This window comes from Amphiura filiformis, chromosome 12, assembly GCF_039555335.1.
Source record: "Amphiura filiformis chromosome 12, Afil_fr2py, whole genome shotgun sequence".
Taxonomy (NCBI): domain Eukaryota; kingdom Metazoa; phylum Echinodermata; class Ophiuroidea; order Amphilepidida; family Amphiuridae; genus Amphiura; species Amphiura filiformis.
In genome coordinates, this window is record NC_092639.1 from 16,912,748 (window position 1) to 16,938,576 (window position 25,829).

General features: G+C 37.4%; 1 protein-coding gene across 1 annotated transcript in view; it reads right to left on the reverse strand.

Moving 5' to 3' along the window:
• LOC140165877 (alcohol dehydrogenase [acceptor]-like) overlaps nt 1–25,829 on the reverse strand; it is a 46,693-nt gene that overhangs the window by 11,305 nt on the left and 9,559 nt on the right. The window contains exons 2-7 of the mRNA XM_072189217.1: nt 4,990–5,055; nt 3,957–4,102; nt 2,259–2,362; nt 1,383–1,429; nt 953–1,078; nt 86–202 (exon numbers count right to left, since the gene is read on the reverse strand). Coding sequence (XP_072045318.1) covers nt 86–202; nt 953–1,078; nt 1,383–1,429; nt 2,259–2,362; nt 3,957–4,102; nt 4,990–5,055 — 606 coding nt within the window. The remainder of the gene's footprint in view (nt 1–85; nt 203–952; nt 1,079–1,382; nt 1,430–2,258; nt 2,363–3,956; nt 4,103–4,989; nt 5,056–25,829) is intronic.

Here is a 25,829-nt window from a genome sequence, read left to right on the forward strand (position 1 = left end):
GTTAATCTGATTATTACGTCACTTCGCCGGCGAATAATACGACGCGATGATAGCACGCTTTTGAAAGTCAATAGATTTACAATACCTGAGGTGAGTTTATTGTTCCTCCACACAAAGCGACTTCTTTAGAAACACGAACCGATTCGGTCTTGTCTCCTCTCATATATTCCACACCAACTGCTTTATTGTCCTCAATAAGAATCTTTTAAGAAACAAGAAAATTAATTAAAATGAAGCCAACAACATCTTGATGTGTATGAAACTATTTACTTGTTTGGAATGACCCCGAAATGCCAAAAACCGTACCTCAAAAAGGGAAAATTTCCGTCACTTCACCTATAAAGGACAGAATTGTTGTTGCGATAAACGCGGAGAAAAAAAACGAAGATCCCAACCAAGCTAATCATTCAAATTTAGCGGAACATCGCAACCGATTGCCGATTTTTTGATAGTTCTTTTGCGCTTTTTACCATATGGACAATGGTGGATAAAAGAATAAACACGATTAGATAGCGTTGATAAACATAGTAATTCACCTTTTCTCTTACCATGTTTTCCACAAACATAATAGCGCAATAATGAGATCACCGCGCTTTACAAAAGGCCCTGACCACTTTGTCCCAAGACACGCCTTATATAAAGCATCATTAAGAGACGCCGCTCTACAAAGGCGAAATACTCTAATCTACCTACATAATAGAATAACCATCGCAACCACGATCAGCTCCCCGAGCTTCGTCTTATGGGTAGACCAGGTTCCTTGCCCATGAGAATTTCAAGCTAGCTCAATTTTCCACGAAACCTAATTAAGACACTGTTGGAAGTGTAGGAGCCCGAACATGCACCGTCAGAGTCTAGCATAGCACTTCACCAACTTATCTAACTAGATAATGAATGGCAAAGCTTCCAACAAAAATGTTCGAATCTTGTTGTGCGTAATACGGGTACCGACCTTGGTGACAAATGCATTGGTAGTAACAGTGAGGTTGTTCCGATCCATGACTGGATGCAAGAATGCCCGGGCGGTACTATTTCTTGCGCCATCCGATATGGTTGCAGGACAAACACCAAATCCAATCTGTGGAACATTCACAACACTTAGATAGTTATTTATTAGCGTTTAGTCAGGGGTTTAGAAAGCGGGTGGGTAGGGTGGACCATAGATTATCTAATGGGTGGACGAAGTCCATGGGCCCCGAGGGTTCAGGACCCCGAGCAAAAGCAAAAATTACATAAGTACTGATAAAGTGCTACTACATGTCCATGGGCCCCGAGGCTCTTGCTACACCTCTGCTTTTAGTTCACAAAAGAGCTGCACTTTAAAAACAAGGTCCTGATTGTACAATATTCTATCCAGCATAATAATTGAATATTTTTCTTACGCAATTTCCGTCGTTGATATCAATTTCTGAATAACCAAGTTCCACACCTGAGAAATAAATGATAGAGATTAAATAACTTCGAGTGCATATATCTTTACTTTTACAGCAACAAGCAAAATGTAAAGTCTTAAACATCCAATGATAAACTTCTCCAGGTTTTTTATTATCTGTTTGTTCCATTCTTCCTCAGGGCCGGATTTGCCTTTTGGGGTGAACTGTGCCAGGCCAAAATTTGAAGGCCCCCAAATGCACTCAAGTGGCTAAGTTTTGGTTTAGGTTTAAGATCGACAGTGGCGGAGGTAGCATTACAATCTAGAGGGGGACGAGCATAGATTTTACTAGGCCATTTGCACGCGCAGCGCTCGAAAAAATTCAATGTAAGACTATTTTAGCCCCAAGGTGGGTTTTGCTATATAACAAGCCAGATTGTGAAATGTTACCTTATGTTGGCCCAAAACATGGTGTATTTCAGGCTTGAGGAAGATGCACAGGACAATTTGGGGGCCCTGGGCCCGGGCCCATTTGGGCCATGGTAAATCCGGCCCTTTCCTCTAATAAATTCACAAGTGGTTGATATTGGTCAAATACGAACAACATGACAGCCACTTATGGTATTTTGATCAACAATTAATTTTAAGTTGATTCACGAAACTGGGAGAAAATACATGATGTGGTATTCATCAAGAACGCGTACGCCTAAAGACCAAAAAGACCCCTTTTTAGCCAAATAGCTCTTTTGGGACTTTTGCAAAATCACCCCCCCAAAAAAATCCTGGTATCGGACCTACTTCTTCTTATTGTCTTCTTTCTGTCTTTGTTGTTTTAGCTGACTTGTCAACAATACACTTTCATTATTTCGTATTTATATGGTATTACCAGCTTTGACGAATTCTTTGGTCAGTAGCGTCCTATAACTAGGGTGGTCCGACACAGTTAACGGTCCTCCAACGCCGTGGAACTTTGGATCCGTGTACTGCTGGCTACATGTTATCATAATAAAAATGAATGAATAAATTCTGAACAAAAATATCAAAATACAAAACAAGCGCAAACTCACTTGGTACAACGTACATTTTAGGCCCCGTATCCATAGGCTGTTCCCTTGTGGCATGTGCCCTTGTTCCCTGTTCACTTGTTCCCATGTGACCTGCCACACAGGCAACGAACCTTTGTTTTGCTTAGTGGCCGTAGCGGGTTCGTTGTCTGTGTGGCAGGTCACATGGGAACAAGTGAACACGGAACAAGGGCACACGCCACAAGGGAACAGCCTAAGATACGGGGCCCTAGGATGAGTCAAAACAAAAAAGTGCAGGAGCGCTTAGCAATCTTTATTATTTTAGACTAAATTATGATGCGATCAAGCAAAATCAGTCGGAACTCGGAAATATTACATTTTCAGTTTCTTATAGGATAGTAAAAAGCATTTACAAAGCTACATTTTGCAGAAAACCCCAATGAAATTGGACAACCACTGAGTTCCAAAGATATGAGCATTTAAAGAGTTTCAAAACAAGAGGAATCAAAGGAAATATTTCCTTTGTTTGGCTGCTGTCTCAAAATCAATATTTCCGAATTCGACTGATTTTGCTTGATCGAATCACAATTTAACTAAAGTTCAACTTTTCAGTTTAAAAACTGTATATTAATGATATTCATTTAAGTGACCGTGTGTGACGAATAGACTAAGAATGAGGTCGCGACACCAAATTGCAATACGAGGCGTACATACACGGGCGTCAATCCCGGGGGACAGGGGTGACGTGTCCCCCACCTTTCGGCAAAAAGGCCCATTTTTTGTTCTTTTAAGCCACTTTTTATCAATTTTGGCCGGGTGTACCCCCCCCCCCCCATACTTCAAGCCAGATTGGCGCTAATGCCTACGTAATGTAAATAAACACTTCCAAATTAAAAAGTCTCCACTAGTTCCATCCCCATTTAATCAAAGTCTGATGAGTTTATGGCAAAATAATTTATATAATAATTTTCTATACACTTTCCTTCGAAGGTTGATACCAAATTTGATATCAAAAGTTTAATCATCGTGAGCATAGGAGCAGTTGTTTGGAAATTCGTGCAATTTGAAAAATGACAAATTACGAATTGACCACGCAAAAGCCAAGGACAATATTGTTCAAGGTTGCGCCGCAGGCTTACAAAGAGACAATATTGTTCAAGGTTGCGCCGCAGGCTTACAAAGAAACAATAGCAATCAAGCTTAAACTTTAAATTAGCACCGATAGAGGCAGGGCCTGAAGAATGAGGGAAATTCTTAAAAAATCGTATTTTAACTTATCAAATTACTAGTTTTTATATTCTATGGTGTCAAATATTTAATATGTGATCCTGTCTTCTGAAGTACAAGAGTATACTCTCACATGATACTTAATATGTGATCCTAATACAGTATCTCATATTAGTTTTCATGTTCTCCTACCCACTATGGGTGGATTAAATGGGGATGGAACTAGTGGAGACTTTTTATTTTGGCTGTGTTTAGTAGCGCTTTAGTAGCCTATACGAAAGAAATAGCCTCCTATATTACACTGTGAGATTATTAGAATTATAGTTTCTCACCACGTGTTATTTTCACTTTTAATGAAGTAAGGCAGCACATCTTTCCAGCCCCACCCATCACATCCTAGCTTCTCCCACGAGTCATAGTCAGCAGAATGTCCACGAACATACGCCATGTAATTTAAACAGCTCGAACCACCAAGTACCTGTTGAGTGTGTACATTTACACAAACAATTATTACTGTTTGTAATGTTGAATGCTTTAGAATATAAAATAAGTTTTTAATTTAAAGAAATCGCAGTTGAAAACAAAATAGCTCACGGAACCATATTGTAACATTTTCATTAAAAAATAGATTAGTATTTCATTTCGATAGAAAGTTAGCTTTTACTGTCAGATATGTCCCCTTTAATTTTGAGCCGAACAACTGAGGCAAAGAAATTTGGAATTTACTATCAGCGCTGATGTCGCCAATACGTGTCACTTCGTCGGTCGTGCTACGATACGGTCCTTTCAGCTTATCCTTTGATATATGTGCATGACACTCCCGCACGCCATGTACATGTATGCCTGTACCGTGTTATGAACATCACGTACGGTACGCGTTCGACTAATATGTCCATCGTAATAATTAAACGACGGTTCCTGCGCTTTATTCAAAATCTCGGATTTTGACAAAACTACAGCACCTAAGGTCTTGATTTTTGCAGGATATGGTTATATAATATTCAATAATTTCAAAAACAGAATTTTGAGGGCGTCATCCTCAGCAAATTAGAATATGACTTGAATTGGATTAAATTATCCATTCCTTCAATTCAATTGGCAATCAAAATAATGAAGCTAAACTTGAAAGGTTTAAATTCATATTTTCCATCAGAACTTACTGACGCAATTTGAGTTTATGGTTCTCTGTAGCGAGTGAGTTTTTGCTGTGAGTTTTTATTCTCCGCTGCAATTTTTCGCTCAAATGTGTACATCTATATCAAATAGATGTACTTGGCGGCTGCTAAGCCTATACAACCATGTGTCTCTTTACATGATTGCTACTTTCATTTTGAATTTTTAACACCCCTTGATTAATTTGCTTACCTTTCCACGAGGCCATATTATTTTTTCATCTGTGTATGCTTGCGCTGCGTGCTTCTGGGGAACAGTCTGAAAGTGACAAATGTAATTACAAAGGATATTAGACTAGTAATATAAATGTCTACATCAGCAGTCATCTTGCAGTCAAGTTAGCTCAAACGATAAGGCCTTCGACTGTGGTGCAAGAGGTTGCGGGTTTGAACCCTGACGGTGCCTAGTATGCTCTCATGGAAAAATTAGCTTGAAATTCCCCTGGATCGACAAGGAACTTACTGCCAATTGTCTCGTTGTAACCCGTATGAAACTCGGTGAGCTGATCCTGGTTGCGAAGGTTATTTCTGGAATGTCTAGGGTGTGCGCTCTTGAAGCAGCAAAGTCCCTGATGTGTTGTTGAATGGTTTATGGAATGATGTGGGCCGTATTGGTCAGCGACCAAAGTGTGCTGAGGCTTGTGGATCAAAATCACTGCGCTTTTTTTTTAGATTCTTATTAAAATGATCTTTTGAATAGTTTTATCTTTTCCGAGGGGTGGGGGTATAACAGAACCTTTTCAAATTGAAATAGATAATCTTGTCAAATAATGAGTTGGAGATCTTTTCAATTTAAATAGTTACTTATTAAAAAATAAAAACGGAAACTATTCATTTTGATAAGATTGTCGGTTCAAAGTCATACATATGAAAAGGTTTGACTTCAAAAACGATTCTCTTATAAATGCATCTACGCACAGTTTCCACCTCGATACACCCGAGCACACAGATTTTTCCAGCACACCGAGTCTAGCCTAGTACGCAGTCTTTGTTATACTACACGGTTGAGTGCAAAACATCATGAGAGCTGTGTGAGATCCAGTGGAAAATAGGATACTGTGATTGGTTTTTGTCAAAATCTCAAGTGTTCCCTTCATCCACACACCAGGACTGGGACAACAGATAACGCAATTCAATATTATAGCACACAGCGACAACGTGAACGTCTGGTAAATAAGTATATTATACAGGCAGGGGAACTAAATCATTACACGTGTGTCTATTATAACCCCGCCGATAACAATAATACAAAATAGAGTTGACATTTCTATTCTCTCCTATTCAATGATAACTACCCTATTGTTAGCAACGACCAAACAGAATAAAAATCCTACATATTGTTGAGGGGACAATAAAATAAGCATTATCTCGCCGTCTCTATAGAATTCCTGAACGATTAAAATGAAGTAAACCGCTCGCTCTCTTGTCCTTATTAGCGTAGGTGGTGTATCTGCTATTTGATATTCAGACGATAAATATTTGGATACCGGGGTAGAAAATGATGAATACCGAGTATCTCCAAGTTATTTTAGGTTTCCAAAGAAACCAACTGTAAGGCTTGCACTTGAATATATGTGTTGAAAGAACATGATAGCCGTAAGCGTGCGTATTGACAAACAACGGTGCATTTTGAAATCAAAAACTGACAAAAATTCGGATTTTATATGTACAGAACAAAACAAGAAGTGTCTTTAAAAAAGACAATGCCTCAAGAGATTCCAGCGGGCACCATTTGTTATTAGCTTATAAGAGATACTTGAAATGCTAGCTTTAAGCCATCTTGCAATGGTAATAATTCTGTTGTATTTAATGTAGGAATACCTGCATGCCGGGTGGTAGTCCGAATAATCAGTCCCAAAACAAAAAGAAGCTACAAAATAGGCCTAGGCCCTATTCATTTACTGACATGATCGATGGACCCTGCATTTTTCAATACATTGATGCTGTAGCCTTCGTACTGAGGCTACACACAAGGAAACTAGGCTATAATCACGTATCATGAGCCCCGGATGCTTATATATAATAGAGGGCCTCCTTCAACTCCCAACTTGTGACCACAGAAATAGCTTAATAACTGTGTAGGAAATACAAAAAATTGAAATTTGGACACCAGAAACTTAAGGTTGAAAGTCAAAAAGTGTCAATTGGTACACCTTTATACAGCAGAAGTTATCATACAGTGATAGTAAGATTTTTTCAAATAAAATCTCTTTTCTGTAAAATTGATTGCTGTGCTGAAAAATGTTGCATAATGGGTACTTGCTTTTTTGTACAGGTATTCATTCCCTCATTTCAAATATATAGTTTTGGTTTCTCTTTTGTTCAGAAACCAAAAATCAAGGGATTAAAAAGTAGAGCTGATCTGATCTGCAATCATAACACTATTATGCTGGGAGGACACAGTATAGGGTATATAACCAGAAGTATACAATAACCTATTGTGCTAACATAATTATTATCATGATTGATATCGGAAATCTATCCCGCGGACGACAGTTGATGCTCTCTGTCGAAGGTAGGTGGCATATTACACTCACGAGTTCTGGCCTAGAAATCATATACATGCGCGTATACTGAAGGATGGGGTGGGGTGGGGGAATTTGTTTGTTTGTATGAGACACAAACGATGCATGGAGATGATTTGATTATGAATTAGTTTATTATCCCCAGGAAGCACAACCCATACCTCTTTAAGAGGGGGCTCCCCTCCCTATATAACCACCTCTGTCCTAAATTACCCCTTTCCCCTCCTCCTCCCCTACATTCGATATCTTCATCTCGAGCTCTCCTCCCCTTCTCTTTCACTTCCAATGCTCTCTCTCATATGTTTCTCTCTCCCGGCCCATATCCCCTTGCCCTCCAACCCCCCCCCCCACACACACACACACACACACCCCGATCTTCTCCCCTCTATCTTCTACTTTTTGCAGTAAAAATTGCTTCAGTAAAAGTCATTAGGTTATTAGAGGTCATATAATGGCCTTCCATCGATTCTGGTACATGGGATTAAGGACATGAATCGATTTTGTTTATAGCACCTATACAATTACAGTAGTGGCCCTTTTGTAATGTCGAATGCAAATATTTCGATGGTCTATATATTTTCACAGTGAAATCAGCTTAGGCTATTTCGTAGTCTCAAGCCAATGCTTTCAATCTAAATAAATGCTTTCAAATGTAGACTGTTTTGTTCGACTTCTCTGCTCGTGAATATTGCACTGCGAAATTTAAACATTTCTTTTGTATACTTAGATCAGGTAACTCGAAAATCCTGTAATTTTATTCGTCACACCACTTATAAGAAACTGAAACCAAAACCGAAACTACCTGTCACAAATGTTTAGTTTTAAACAAAAGGTAGAAACAAAGAGTTCGATATCTTGTGATTCAAGTGTTTAGGCAGGACAATAGGAAACCACGTGACGAAAACCAAAACCAAAACTAAAACTATATATTTGAAATGAGGCATTGTAAGGTACCATCAATGATGGTCACAGAATTGGGAAAAATACATTTGCCCAAGTTAAATAATCACCTTTCTAAACAAAACAATTTCAATGTGAAATATCCTACTTGCAGGGTTGTCACCAGGACCAAAAAAAGTACTAAAAAGGCTACTTCGAAATTTGATGATCATACCTAGCATAGGCCTAGGACAGGCCTAGGCAAAAAAAACCTTTTTTTTCTAATAATTTCTCCGCAAGCGTCATTTATGTCGACAAATTGTTCACATATCCACAGCAGGGTTGCAAATATACCGTACCATATGTCACTCAGAGTGCGACAATTTGTACAGATAAATTTATCACAACAGGTAATTTGGCCATTCGTCTGCATATTACTAAAAATAACGTCAAATTGTTCGCAAATCCACCGGTTAGTTTTAAGGATATAATATATGGCATAAAATATGACAAATCATCAAAATAAATTTATAATGAATGCTTTTGTGGATATTTGCTAATACAATATATACATCTGACATGTGTAGATGATTTATGTCTTCAGTAGGAATTCGGCTGAGGGAATTCCAATTGAATGAACTTTCAATAGCGTGACGAATTTTTGCGTACACTGCGCGATATACGCCAGCGTGTGCGATTGTGTGTGAGTATCGCGGAAGTGAATCCAACCATGCCAACACACTCATAGACATACCACCTAGACCTATGAGTGCCCATCCCTAACCAGGGCAGTAGGTGAAGCCACATATCCAAGGTGATTTTGGTCGGTTGGTCGGACGCGGAGAAAAAAGCGTTCATATCTGGAGAGAAAGACGCGCTTTGCGTGATTGCTGCGCCATTATCACTCGTGTCAAATGCAACATGTTCTGTACACGCGACTGGAGAGAAAGGCGCGCTGGTTTGTGTGATTCCAGCGCCATTATCGCTCGCATCAAATACAACATGTTCCGTAGACGCGAACATATCTGCTTGCTTGCGCCCAGGTATGCGTCCGTGTCAAAGTCGTTGCTAAGCAGTGTCCGCTTCACTACGCGAGTCAAAGTCACTGGTCTAGGTGCTCGTTTGTCTGGGAATGCACTCGTGATTGGTTAGCATTGTATCCAAGGTCGTGCGTTCGCGTTGTAGTTTGAAATACGCGATATACGATCGCGGTTGGATCGAGTGCAGCTGTTGAAACCTGCGTTCATTCAAAAGTCTCAGCCTCCGGTTGTAGTAAGTAGGTATGCCAGGTGAATTCAAATTTGCCATCAAACTGCATCATTTTATATATCAAATTAAAGCCCTTGAGTAAAGAAAGCCAAAACTGAAAACCTTTTTTTCATAGCACTTTCCATAGTAAAGTTACATCTTGTCAAAGATTGACTTTCATCAAAAAGATTCATCTAGCAAAATTCCCGGTGGTGTTTCTAGATCTTAGACCTCATGTTGACAGCAGCTTTTTAATGGAACTGCTATCAAAATCCCTCTAAAATTCCATGTGCGAGTGACTTATCACCATAAAAAATCATATATTTGGGTTAAGTGAAGTATAGACAACATATTTATGTAGGTTTCCTTGACCGGCCAGTTCTTTTATATTTCTATGTAAATATATGTATTGTGTTCTAGGCGAATTTGGCTGACTAGCAAATGTGTTAACTAAGGTTTGCCTGGCATACCTATAGTAACGCTACAAATTTCAAATGTTTGAGGACTTGTTCTCATTGCTTAGGCCTACCCGAGGGTACCTGTATTTTCCCCGGTATTTTCACATCATATTTTGGGTCAAAATGATTACAAATGTGTAAATTTGCAATCATTTCGAAGAGAGGAATGTACTCACCGGTAGAAGAAGAAGAAGAACGTTGTGAGTGCTACTACTTCAATAGTGAAACAGTTGACGCGAATTTCTCCAACATGTCGAATGCTAATTTATGCACCCTTATCAGCAAAAATACAGCTGATTTAGCCAAAGTGAACATGAAGTCATCGGTTATAATATTTTCCTAGCATATTGAGCTAACACCACAGCTACTTGGTTTTTACAATATACTAGTATTAAAATAAAGAAAATCAGTAAAGCTTAACCCATCGAGCGATGCTTTAAAACCGGAGACAGCCCGAGACGAATATACCTAGTATAGGGGAGACCGGGGCAAAGTGGAACACATTTTTTTGGTGGCCCAATCAGGATTACGAAGGAAGGCAAGGCAAAATTTAAGGTTTACAAGATACATATTTGGTGCATACGCACCAATATGAACCTCGCGCCAATCGGGCTGTCTTCACGTACCAGAGGTAAAGTTTGACATATCGCACGACTCTGGGATATTTGGTTAAAAGGATAGAGGGTTAAGTGCACAAAGTACAAAAAAGTAACTATATCTCATTAACAATGATCCTATAGATATGCGACCACTGACTTTTTTTGTTCCTTATGACCAGAGGAAAAGTTTGACATATCGCACAACTCTGTGGTATATTTGGTTAACAAGATAGAGGGTTAAATGCACAAAGTAGAAAAAAGTGACTATATCTCATTAACCAATAATCCTACAGATATGCGACCACTGACTTTTTTGTTCCTTATGACCAGAGGAAAAGTTTGACATATCGCACGACTCTGTGGTATATTTGGTTAAAAAGATAGAGGGTTAAATGCACAAAGTAGAAAAAAAGTGACTATATCTCATCAACCAATGATCCTACAGATATGCGACCACTGACTTTTTTGTTCCTTATGACCAGTGGAAAAGTATGACATATCGCACGACTCTGTGGTATATTTGGTTAAAAAGATAGAGGGTTAAATGCACAAAGTAGAAAAGTGACTATATCTCGTTAACCAATGATCCTACAGATATGCGACCACTGACTTTTTTGTTCCTTATGACCAGAGGAAAAGTATGACATATCGCACGACTCTGTGGTATATTTGGTTAACAAGATAGAGGGTTAAATGCACAAAGTAGAAAAAGTGACTATATCTCGTTAACCAATGATCCTACAGATATGCGACCACTGACTTTTTTGTTCCTTATGACCAGAGGAAAAGTATGACATATCGCACGACTCTGTGGTATATTTGGTTAACAAGATAGAGGGTTAAATGCACAAAGTAGAAAAAAGTGACTATATCTCATCAACCAATGATCCTACAGAGATGTGACCACTGACTTTTTTGTTCTTTATGACCAGAGGAAAAGTTTGACATATCGCACGACTCTGTGGGATATTTGGTTAAAAAGATAGAGGGTTAAGTACACAAAGTACAAAAAAGGATGCAGCCAAAGATAGGAGCTTGTAGTCACCTGCTCCGCAGCCGACTGATGATTCCGCTTTGCCCCGTGTTCCACTTTTGCCCCGATCTCCCTAAATATTCGTCTCAGGCTGAACTATTTAGCTACCGTTCACAAAAAATTCGACATTTTTGTAAGACGGGGGGTGCAGGCCCTTTAAATATCCCTAAAATCCTTCACAGATACCTTATTTCAGATTAACTTCTTTAAAACAATAAAAACTTTACACATTCAAAGCTTTATATTCTTTTCAAAGTCCAAAATCAAGTCAAACATTTTTATAATCACTCTTCAAGGCAAACATTTTACTACAACCCCGTATAAAGAATTTATGACCGTCCCTGTCATTTTTTTTTTTTCTAATGCATAATTCATTAGCCCGAAATGCAGACTCATTGAGCATTTTGTACTGTAAGAACTTCGTGGCAACATGGAAAACGTAGCCCAAATGTACTTGACAGAATGATTTGTCATGGCAATCCGGCCATTATTTCGGTAAGTGTTCTATATAACTCATATATTAATATTCATATATATTCATATAATATTTAAATGAGCAATACATATTCATTAGAAGCAACTAAATAACATGGGTATACATGACAATATAAAGCGAGACCATACATGACCATACATAGCTATACATGCCTATACATGAATATATATAGCCATACATGACCATACATAGCCATACATGACCATACATAGCCATACATGCGCATACACGGCCATACATGAGCATACACGGCTATACATGACCCTACATAGCTATACATGGCTATACATAGCTATACTTGACCATACATGGCTATACATAGCTATACATGCCTATACATAGCTATGGCTATACATAGCTATACATGACTATACATAGCCATACATGACCATACATAGCCATACATGAGCATACATGGCTATACATGACCATACATAGCTATACATGCCTATACATGCCTATACATAGCTATACTTGACCATACATGGCTATACATAGCTATACATGCCTATACATAGCTATACTTGACAATACATGGCTATACATAGCTATACATGACTATACATAGCCATACATGACCATACATAGCCATACATGAGCATACACGGCTATACATGACCATACATAGCTATACATGGCTATACATTCCTATACATAGCTATACTTGACCATGCATGGCTATACATAGCTATACATGACTATACATAGCCATACATGACCATACATAGCCATACATGAGCATACACGGCTATACATGACCATACATAGCTATACATGGCTATACATAGCCATACATGACCATACATAGCCATACATGAGCATACACGGCTATACATGACCATACATAGCTATACATGGCTATACATTCCTATACATAGCTATACTTGACCATGCATGGCTATACATAGCTATACATGACTATACATAGCCATACATGACCATACATAGCCATACATGAGCATACATGACCATACATAGCTATACATGGCAATACATGCCTATACATAGCTATACGTGACCATACATGGCTATACACAGCTATACATGAATATACATAGCCATACATGACCATACATAGCCATACATGAGCATACACGGCTATACATGACCATACATAGCTATACATGCCTATACATAGCTATACTTGACCATACATGGCTATACATAGCTATACATGACTATACATAGCCATACATGACCATACATAGCCATACATGAGCATACACGGCTATACATGACCATACATAGCTATACATGGCTATACATGCCTCTACATAGCTATACGTGACCATACATGGATATATATAGCTATACATGAATATACGTAGCCATACATGACCATACATGAGCATACACGGCTATACATGACCATACATAGCTATACATGGCTATACATGCCTATACATAGCTATACTCGACCATACATGGCTAAACATAGCTATACATGACTATACATAGCCATACACGACCAAACATAGCCATACATGAGCATACACGGCTATACATGACCATACATAGCTATACATGGCTATACATAGCCATACATGACCATACATAGCCATACATGAGCATACACGGCTATACGTGACCATACATAGCTATACATGGCTATACATTCCTATACATATCTATGCTTGACCATGCATTGCTATACATAGCTATACATGACTATACATAGCCATACATGACCATACATAGCCATACATGAGCATACACGGCTATACATGACCATACATAGCTATACATGGCAATACATGCCTATACATAGCTATACGTGACCATACATGGCTATACACAGCTATACATGACTATACATAGCCATACACGACCAAACATAGCCATACATGAGCATACACGGCTATACATGACCATACATGGCTATACATTCCTATACATAGCTATACTTGACCATACATGGCTATACATAGCTATACATGACTATACATAGCCATACATGACCATACATAGCCATACATGAGCATACACGGCTATACATGCCTATACATAGCTATACATGACCATTCATGGCTATACATAGCTATACATGGCTATACATAGCTATACATGACTATACATAACCATACATGACCATACATAGCCATACATGGCTATACATAGCTATACATGACTATACATAGCCATACATGACCATACATAGCCATACATGGCTATACATAGCTAAATACATGACTATACATAACCATACATGCCCATACATAGCCATACATGGCTATACATAGCTATACATGACTATACATAGCCATACATGACCATACATAGCTATATACATGACTATACATATCTATATACATGACTATACATAGCCATACATGACCATACATAGCCATACATGACCATACACGACTATACATGACCATACATGGCTATACATAGCTATACATGAATATACATAGCCATACATGACCATACATAGCCATACATGACAATACACGGCTTTCATGTCCATACATGTCTATACATAGCTATACATGTCCATACATAGCTATACCTGGCTATACATAGCTATACATGCCTATACATAGCTATACATGACCATACATGGCTATACATAGCTATACATGAATATCCATGACCATATATGACCATACACGGGAAGCACGGTGGTCCAATGGTTAGGGCGCGAGCTTCATAATCGAAAGGTTGTGGGTTCGAACCCCCACCGCGGCCAGTGTGTTGCGTCCTTGGGCAAGACGGCTTAATTCCCAATTGCTTCACTCCACCCAGGTGTAAAATGGGGAGCTGCTGGGGTAATCACAATCTAAGTCAGCTGAGAGTACCTGCGCATCAGTTGCGGACTTGTGGAAGCGGAAATGATTCTGATATATCCTAATGGCAGCGGAATAATTGTTGAAGTGTGCTGGTACTTAGGTGTAGCGCACGTTAAATCACCGACATTTATTTATTTATTTATTTTACATGACCATACATAGCTATACATGACTATGCATTGCCATACATAGCCATACATGACCATACATAGCCATACATGACCATACACGGCTATACATGACCATACATAACTATACATGACCATGCATGGCTATACATAGCTAAACATGACCATGCATGGCTATACATGCCTATACATAGCTATATACATGACCATACATAGCTATACGTGGCTATACATAGCTATACATGACCATGCATGGCTATACATAGCTAAACATGACCATGCATGGCTATACATAGCTATACATGCCTATACATAGCTATACATGACCATACATAGCTATACGTGGCTATACATAGCTATACATGACTATGCATGGCCCTACATAGCTATACATGAATATCCATGACCATACATTACCATACACGGCTATACATGACCATACATAGCTATACATGACCATGCATGACTATATACATAGCCGTACATGACCATACATAGCCATACATGACCATACATAGCCGTACATGAACTCACACGGCTACACATGTCCATACATAGCTATACATGGCTATACATAGCTATACATGACCATACATGGCCATACATAGCAATACATGAATATCCTTCATGACCATACATGACCATACACGGCTATACATGACCGAACATAGCTATACATGACTATACATGGCAATACATATAGCTATTAATGTCTATATACATACACATACATGGCTATACATGACCATGCATGGCTATACATAGCTATACATGACCATACATGGCTATACATAGCTATACATGACTATACATAGCCATACATGGCCAAACATAGCCATACATGACCATACACGGCTATACACGGCTATACATGACCATACATAGCTATACATGTATATACATGACCATACATGACCATATATAGCTATACATGACTACATGGCTATACGTAGCTACGTAGCTATACATGGCTATACATATCCATACATGACCATACATATCTATAAATGGGTATGCATGGCTATACATGCCAATACATGGTTATGCATAGCTATGCATGCCTATGCATAGACATGCATAGCTATACATAGATATGCATGGCTATACATGCCTATGCATAGCTATGCATAGTCATACATGACCATACATAGCAATACATGCCTATACACAGCAATGCATGATATTAATATCCATACATCGATATGCATTACTATATATTACATGACCATATATATCTATACACGCCTATACATATCTATGCATTGCTATACATGAGTATAAATAGCTATACATAGCTGTACACAGCTATGCATAGCCATACATGACCATACATAGCAAAACATACTTATACATGCCTATACATCGATATGCATTACTATACATGTACATACATAGCTATGCATAGCTATACCTGTCCATGCATGGTTGTAGCTACATATTCATGATAACAAATGTGCAATTATAAATGACCATACATATCTATACACGCCTATACATATCTATGGATTGCTATACACGAGTATAAATAGCTATACACAGCTATGCATAGCCATACATGACCATACATAGCAAAACATACTTATACATAGCTATGCATGATTATACATGTCTATACATCGATATGCATTACTATACATGACCATACTTAGCTATACATAGCTATACCTGTCCATACATGGTTCTACCTACATATTCATGATAACAAATACGTAATTTTACATGACCATACATAGCTATACATGCCTATACATAGCTATACATGTATACACATCGATATGCATTACTATACATGACTATACATGGCTATGCATGGCTTTACTTGTCCATACATGGTTCTAGCTACATATTCATGATAACAAATGTGTAATTTTACATGACCATACATATCTATACAGGCCTATACTTATCTATGGATTGCTATACATGAGTATTAGTAGATATACATAGCTATACACAGCTATGCAAGGCCACACATGACCATATATAGCAATGCATGCCTATACATAGCTATACATGACTATACATGTCCATACATCGATATGCATTACTATACATGACCATACATAGCTATGCATGGCTATACTTGTTCATATATATTTTAGCTACATATTTATGATAACAAATGCATGACTATACATGGCTATGCATGGCTTTACCTGTCCATACATGGTTCTAGCTACATATTCATGATAACAAATGTGTAATTTTACATGACCATACATATCTATACACGCCTATACATATCTATGGAATGCTATACATGAGTATTAGTAGCTATACATAGCTATGCACAATTATGCATGTTCATACTTGACCATACATAGCAATACATACCTATACATAGCAATGCATTACTATACATGACCATACATAGCTATGCATGGCTATACATGTCCATACATGGTTGTAGCTACATATTCATGATAACAAATGCGTAATTTTACATGACCATACATAGCAATACATGCCTACACACAGCTATGCATGACTATTCATATCCATACATCGATATGCATTACTATACATGTACATACATAGCTATGCATGGCATCCACACATGGTTTTTTAGCTACATATTCATGATAACAAATGCATAATATTTACATGACCATACATATCTATACACACCTATACATATCTATATGCATTGCTTTTAGTATAAATAGCTATATACAGCTATGCATAGCCATACATAGCCGTACATAGCAAAATGTATGGACATGTATGGTCATGCTAAATTACACTCATTTGTTTTAAGAATATGTAGCTACGCCCTATGTATGACAGGTATAGTTATGTATAGCTATGTATGGCATGTATAGTCATGCATAAATCGATGTATAGATATGAATAGTCATGCATAGCTGTGTATAGGTATGTATTGCTATGTGTGGCCATGTAAAAAAGCCGCATTTGTTATCATGAATATGTAGCTAGAACCATGTATGGACATGTATAGGCATGCATAGCTATGTATGGTCATGTATAGTAATGCATATCGATGTATGGACATGTATAGTCATGCATAGCTATGCATATGTGTGTATTGCTATGTATGGCCATGTATAGCTATGTATAGTCATGTATGGTCATGTATAATAATGAATATCGAAGTATGGACATGTATAGTCATGCATATCTATGTATAGGCATGTATTGTTATGTATGGTCATTTATGGCCATGCATAGTTGTATATAGCAATGAATAGCTATGTATAGGCGTGTATAGATATGTAAGGACATGTAAAATTACGCATTTGTTATCAAGAATATGTAGCTACAACCATGTATGGACATGTATAGCCATGTATGGACATGTATAGCCTTGCATAGCTATGTATAGTCATGTATAGTAATGCATGTCGATGTACAGACATGTATATTCATGAACAGCTATGTACAAGTATGTTTTGCTATGTATGGTCATGTATGGCTATGCATAGCTATTTATACTGTGTATAGCAATGAATAGCTATGTATAGGCGTGTATAGATATGTATGGTCATGTAAATTACTCATTTGTTTCAAGAATATGTAGCTACAACCATGTATGGACAGGTATAGCCATGTATAGCTATGTATGGTCATGTATAGTCATGCATATCGATGTATAGATATGAATAGTTATGCATAGCTGTGTATAGGCATGTATTGCTATGTGTGGTCATGTAAAAAATGCATTTGTTATCATGAATATGTAGCTAGAACCATGTATGGACATGTATAGCCATGCATAGCTATGTATGGTCATGTATAGTAATGCATATCGATGTATGGACATGTATAGTCATGCATAGCTATGTATAGGTGTGTATTGCAATGTATGGCCATGAATAGCTATGTATAGTCATGTATAGTAATGCTTATCGCTGTACAGACATGTATAGTCATGCAAAGCTATGTACAAGTATGTTTTGCTATGTATGGTCATGTATGGCTATGCATAGCTATTTATACTGTGTATAGCAATGAATAGCTATGTATAGGCGTGTATAATATATGCATGGTCATGTTAATTACTGATTTGTTTCAAGAATATGTAGCTACAACTATCTACGTATGGACAGGTATAGCCATGTATAGCTATGTATGGTCATGTATAGTCATGCATATCGATGTATGGATATGAATAGTCATGCATAGGTGTGTACGGGCATGTATTGCTATGTATGGTTGTGCATAGCTGTGTATAGCTATTTATTCTCGTGTATATCAATGCATAGCTATGTAGGGCCATGTATGGTCATGTATAGTCATGTATAGCTGTGTATGGCTATGTATAGCCATGTATGGGCATGTATAGCTATGTATATAACCATGTATGGTCATGTATAGCTATGTATAGTCATGTATAGCTATGTATAGCCATGTATAGTCATGTATAGCTATGTATAGCCAAGTATGACTATGTATAGCCAAGTATATGCATGTATAGCTATGTATAGCCAAGTATATGCATGTATAGCTATGTACAGCCATGTATGGTCATGTATAGCTGTGTATAGCAATGTATAGCTATGTATAGCCATGTATAGCTATGTATGGCCATGTATGGCAAGTATAACTGTGTATAGCCATGTACGGCTATGTATAGCCATGTATAGCTATGTATAGGCATGTATAGCTATGTATAGCCACGTTTGGTCATGTATAGCTATGTATAGTTATGTATAGCTATGTATAGCGATGTATAGCTATGTATAGCGATGTATAGCTATGTATGGTCATGTATAGCTATGTATAGCCATGTATGGACATGTATAGCTATGTATAGCCATGTATAGCTATGTATGGTCATGTATAGCCATGTATAGATATGTATGGTCATGTATAGGCATGTATATCTATGTATAACCATGTATAGCTATATATAGCCATGTATAGCTATGTATGGTCATGTATGGTCATGTATGGTCATGTATGGCTATGTATAGTCAGTATAGCTCATGTATAGCTATGTATAGCCATGTATAGCTATGTATGGTCATGTATAACTATGTATAGCTATGTATAGCCATGTATGGCTATGTATAGACATGTATGGCTATGTATAGCCATGTATATGCATGTATAGCTATGTATAGCCATGTATTGTTATGTCATAGGGCCTGCACTTTGGCTCGACATTTGAAAGGGGCGTGAATTCATTTTTGGATACGCCCCTATTATAATTAGGTAATACTCGACTCACATTCCCTATATGTATATACATGTACCACATGTAGTAAATCTGCCTGCTTTATCTGTATTGTGCCGTTCTTAAGCAAATACGGTAGTTAAACACGATTTCATCAAACATTATAACAATAGCTCTTTTACAGTGTGCAATCATCCCGGGAAATAATTGGGCAATAATAGAGGATGTGCGTGAAATTATTGATTGGCTCCATACAAAGGAATTGAACCGGTGTCCTTCACCGTAATCATGGCACAATGCAGTGCATTCAATCAAACGTTTTCGTCAACCTATTTGATCGTATAGTGCATTTGTTATGTGTGTGAGACGAGCTGTCGCGGTAGATTGCAATAGCTTGTAATCATGCTTTTGTTGAATGAATTTGAGTACTCCGCCATATTTACGGTATGATACGTCACAATCTAGGTGATTATTTGCATTGGATGTCTTGAATACGCTGGCGAGGTTGTGTAATAATCGGATTAATGCTATAACAGTAGGTGAATACAAGTTTTGAATACTAGTATAGAGGCCTTGCATGTGACGTATCATCCCGTAAATATGGCGGACTACTCAAATGCATTCAACAAAAGCATGATTGCAATCTACCGTGACAGTTCGTCTCGCTCATATAACCCTGCACTACGATCGAATAGGTTGATGACAACATTTGATTGAATGGACTGCACTCCGCCATAACTACGGTGAAGGACACCGGTTCAAATCCTTTGTTTGGAGCCAATCGATAAAAGAATGCAAGGCCTCTATATCGCGTTGCAAAGCCCCATTCAGTGATCCCAGCGAACGTGAAAAAAAAATCAAATTGTTACTTTTATAAAAAAATTTAATGAAAACAATTGGCAAAAAACCCAAGAAAACGGCAGTATCGACGAAGTTGAAGCCCCATTCAAATACATGTAGCTAATATTTATATACTGTCAGTATATAAATTACAGATTCACGTAAATGCATTATTTTTGTCTTAAATAGGGGAGGCCTACACGGCTTAGGGCTGAACCACTAGCAGAAGACACCACACCACTCCACGCCATACATAAATTCTCCCAGTCACATTTCCCCAATATGAAATTTTAAAAAAAGTTAAATTTTAATATTACTTCTATTAAAGTTTGGCAGAGGCGGGGTTCGAACTCACGGCGCCACCACGCCGCTTTGGATATGCTCTATGAGCCTAGCGCCTTAGACCACTCGTCCACTTGTCTTGATGGAATCCATTTGAAACTTATTTGAAGATATAATCGCAACTTCAATATAGGCCTACCACGTGACAAGCAAAAGCAGAAAACGTACCATATTTTGGAATTTTATTTACCTAAAAACATTAATGTGTATTAATAGCGCTCAATTGTTGTTAATCCGACAATAATAAATGATAAATGCGCGTCTATATGGACAATACATTATATCGATTTTGACATGTGCTCGCACGGTGTCAGTACATTAGCATGGTCAGTAAAATACTATCGAGGAACCTACCATTTTTCTTGTATACACGTTCGATGTTTTTATCAATTACATAAAAAATCCATTTTAGACCCCAAATGTTTCTTCGGGAAATAAAAGATTAGAATACCATAAAAACGAAACAGTAATCTTTTGCCGGGTCTATGTTATTTATACATAGAATTTTTAACGTTTTTTCTATCCTTATTCTTGCTCAATTAAAAAAATATTTTGGCGTATATAAAATTGAAATAAAATTCTCTGTCTCATAAACGACCTCAAATGTGCCACATTTGGGTATCACGAATAGTTATATATGATGTGCAGTTAATATTCATATTTTCTTTTATACAGAGGATGCTTCAGTTTTGACAGGAAAAATATTTTCTTGAAAACCCTCTCACTCGGTTATTTCAAAACAGTAACCACGCTTCCCTAGAATGTGCAATAATTTAGCATTAAAATTTTTCTTATTCTAACAGCAAGCGTTTCTAGAATGAATTATGGCGAAATGTGGTGTAAGAAGACACCAAGTTGATGTTTTATGACCTTTGACATTCTTTTGTGGCGAGTGACATGGTCAGTTCAATTCACGCCGAGTGTCCTTGACAGGTTTAACTCTGCTTCAGTGGTCATGAAAGAATTCAAAAGATAACCTCTGCCCCAACAATCCCAAGCAATTGTCTGAAACTGCTCTTCGGATGATGTATCATAAGAACTCAGTCGTCAAATGATGATAGTCATATAATGACCAAAAGATTATTACTGACTATATCATTGAAGACTGAGTTCCGCAGTCTTGTACAAAATCTGAATTTTGATAATTTTTACGATCGTCCGGATGAAAAAAAATCACTGAATGGGCCGTTAGTTCCCTCCTCTCCTTACACTGGCAATATGAATCAAAGAAAAAAAAAAGAAAAAAAAAGAAAACAAGAAAAAAAAAAAAAAAAGACAAAAAAAAAACAATAAAAGAAAAACAAATATGAAAAGTTCGAACAATATTTGGTTTATAAAATTAATGTGACCGTGATGAGGCTCGAACTCACCACCTTCCGATTTAAAGTTCGAAGCGCTAGTGTACCAAATTCTGATGCCTTACCAAGTGAGCTGTGCTCCTGAGATACGAAATAAAAATAAAATAATACACTGCATACCTGCTTGTGTCGGTAATTGATTTACTCAAATTCCATAATGGTACAGTGCAACAGAGCAAAAATGCCCAAAATTTAAAAGCTATATAATTTATGACCACTATACACTACACATAAAAATACTAATACAAGGGAATTTCAACGTAAGAATCCAAACAATTAAGTACCAACATGCACAGCATTGTCCTTATATCACATTTGGGTTTTAACCAAATGTTATCAAACCTCTACTGTGATTGGCAGCTGCACAATGCATCTCTTTGATAGTTGATAATGGCCATCCATTCAGCAAGTGGCTACTAACTGACCTTGACAGGCTTGAATGAGCACTGTCATCTGCTACAAAACCATCACACTCTAGGACCTGGTCACTCCATAATGCTACAGGGAGCACAGTACTTTGACAATGGAGTGAAAGACTATTATTATTGATTAGGCGCGGATTTTAAAAGTACAGCTCCTATGCGTGTATAGCAAAAAATCATGTAACTAAAGTACTAAATGCATTCTGCAAAATGCGCTCTGACCAATTTATAAAGCATTTCATTAGCTTTAATTTGACATATTGTTTGACATATTTGGAATTATGGTAAATCATTAAATAAAATATTTATTAGTTAATCAATTATGTAAATTAATTAAAAATTTAATGCAAATATGCATATTTCTCTGACAGAATTGTAGGATTTGACAAGAGCCATCTTTCTTGTAAGTTTGATTCTTATAACATACCGGTATCGTATTGCGTCCCGTTATAGTTGCAGAAAAAAATACGCGTGCAGGACACACACACACCCCCCCACACACACACACACCCACCCACCCCCAGAGGATCGTACCGTTTTACAATCGTATAACATTCATTGGCGCTAGTAGTAGTAAATTCCAATTTTCTTTGCTTTACCTCACTTGTTCTGCTCAAAATTAAAAGGGACATATCTGACAGTAAAAGCTTACATTTTATGGAAATTATGTTTAACTATTTGCTTAAACAGCACAAAACAGATAAATCAGACAAATTTACTATACATAGGCCTATACATGTATGGTATGCCAAGGACTGTTTAAGAATATAACATTAGATTTATGATATTTACTTCGAGGACTGTTATATATCAAAAATGTGAAAAATATCAAATTTTAATAATTTGTCATAAAATTTGTATTATATCGTGAATTTCAAACAATGAAATTTATTTGATATCAGAAAGACATTCTTCGTATTCAGAATGCAATTCGATATGTCTGATGTGCTCTCATGTCCCACAAAAAATACTATCGAAACGCTCAAAACGCTCATTCCAGATCCCTTAATTTGGTTAATTTTCTTTGTCTTCTTTTTTCTTTTCTTGTTTTATTTTTTTCTTTCTTTATTTTTCTTTGATTTATATTGCCAGGGTAAGGAGAGGAGGGAACTAAAGGCCCATTCAGTGATTTTTTGATTTTTTTTTCATCCCGGCGATCGTAAAAATCATCAAAATTCAGATTTTGGATACTAGATTGCGGAACTCAGTCTTCAATGATAATCAGTAATTTTTATATTTTGGACATTATTATGACTATCATTTGAGGACTGAGTTCTTATGATCCGAGGAGCAGTTTCAGACAATTGCTTGGGATTATTGGGGCAGAGGTTATCTTTTGAATTCTTTCATGACCACTGAAGCATAGTCAAACCTGTCAAGGACACTCGGCGTGAATTGAAAGACCATGTCACTCGCCACAAAAGAATGTCAAAGGTCATAAAACACCACTTTGGTGTCTTCTGCTATCTAAAGGCCTATGGCTGATTTTGTACCTTTCGTCATTGTCATAGATGTGCTAACATAGCTTGCTAGTGCAGTGGTTCAGCCGAAAGCCGTGTGTCTAAGACAAAAAATAATGCATTTACGTGAGTCTGTAATTTATATACCGGTACTGACAGTATATAAATTAGCTACATGTATTTGAATGGGGCTTCAACTTCGTCAATACTGTCGTTTTCCTGTTTTGTTTTTTTTGCCATTTGTTTTTCATTAAAAAATTTTATAAACGTAACAATTTGATTTTTTTTTCACTTTCGCTGGGATCACTGAATGGGACTTTATAGAGCGGATTATTCAAAACTTGTTTTTACCTACTGCTATATAGCATTAATCCGATTATTACATAACTTTGCCAGCGTATTCAAGACATAGGTTATGTAGGGATAAACTGTACATGGGTATACGCCGTAGAAGTGACGTCATAATCGGATTAACTACCATAGCAATAGATGAATACAATTTTTGAATAGATCGCTCCGCACTACACGCAGATTACACCTAATCACCTGTGTAGGTCAGCACACACAGATTGAATACAATACCACTCTTTTTAAAGAAGCTTATCTTACAGGTGCAAGGTGCAAGTCTTTCTTTGATATATATGGTTCAATGCATCGGTACCGCGTTAACGTTGTAGTGCAGGGCGGTATAGTCAAAATTGTATTCATCTATTGCTATGGTAGCTAATCCGATTAACTACGTCACTTCTACGGCGTATAGAGGCCCTGCATGCTTTTATCGATTGGCTCCATACAAAGGATTTGAACCTGTGTCCTTCACCGTAATCACGGCGCAGTAGCCTACAGTCCATTCAATCAAATGTTGTCAGTGTGCGAGACGAACGATATGTATAAATCTGGAGGTCACATTATCACTTATCATGCTTATTGTAAAAAGTTTGTCCAATGCATATACTGTGTGTATTGTTCCCGGGTATTGTCAATGCAGTCAAGCAAACAGGTATTATATTTTGAAAAGGCCGCTATAGTATATTCACAGGGGTGTCTTGAATGGCCAATCATATGGGACATAATCAAATTGCAGTGACTGCTTCCTTTGTTACCACATGTCAGTCATCTTGTGATTATTGGACCATGTAAACCTGCAAAAAACGAGCCAAAGTGCAGGCCCTATGTATAGTGATGTATAGCTATGTATGGTCATGTATGTATATGCATGTATAGCCATGATTGGTCATGTATAGCTATGTATAGTCATGTATAGCTATGTATAGCCATGTATAGCTACGTATGGTCATGTATAGCTATGTATAGCTATG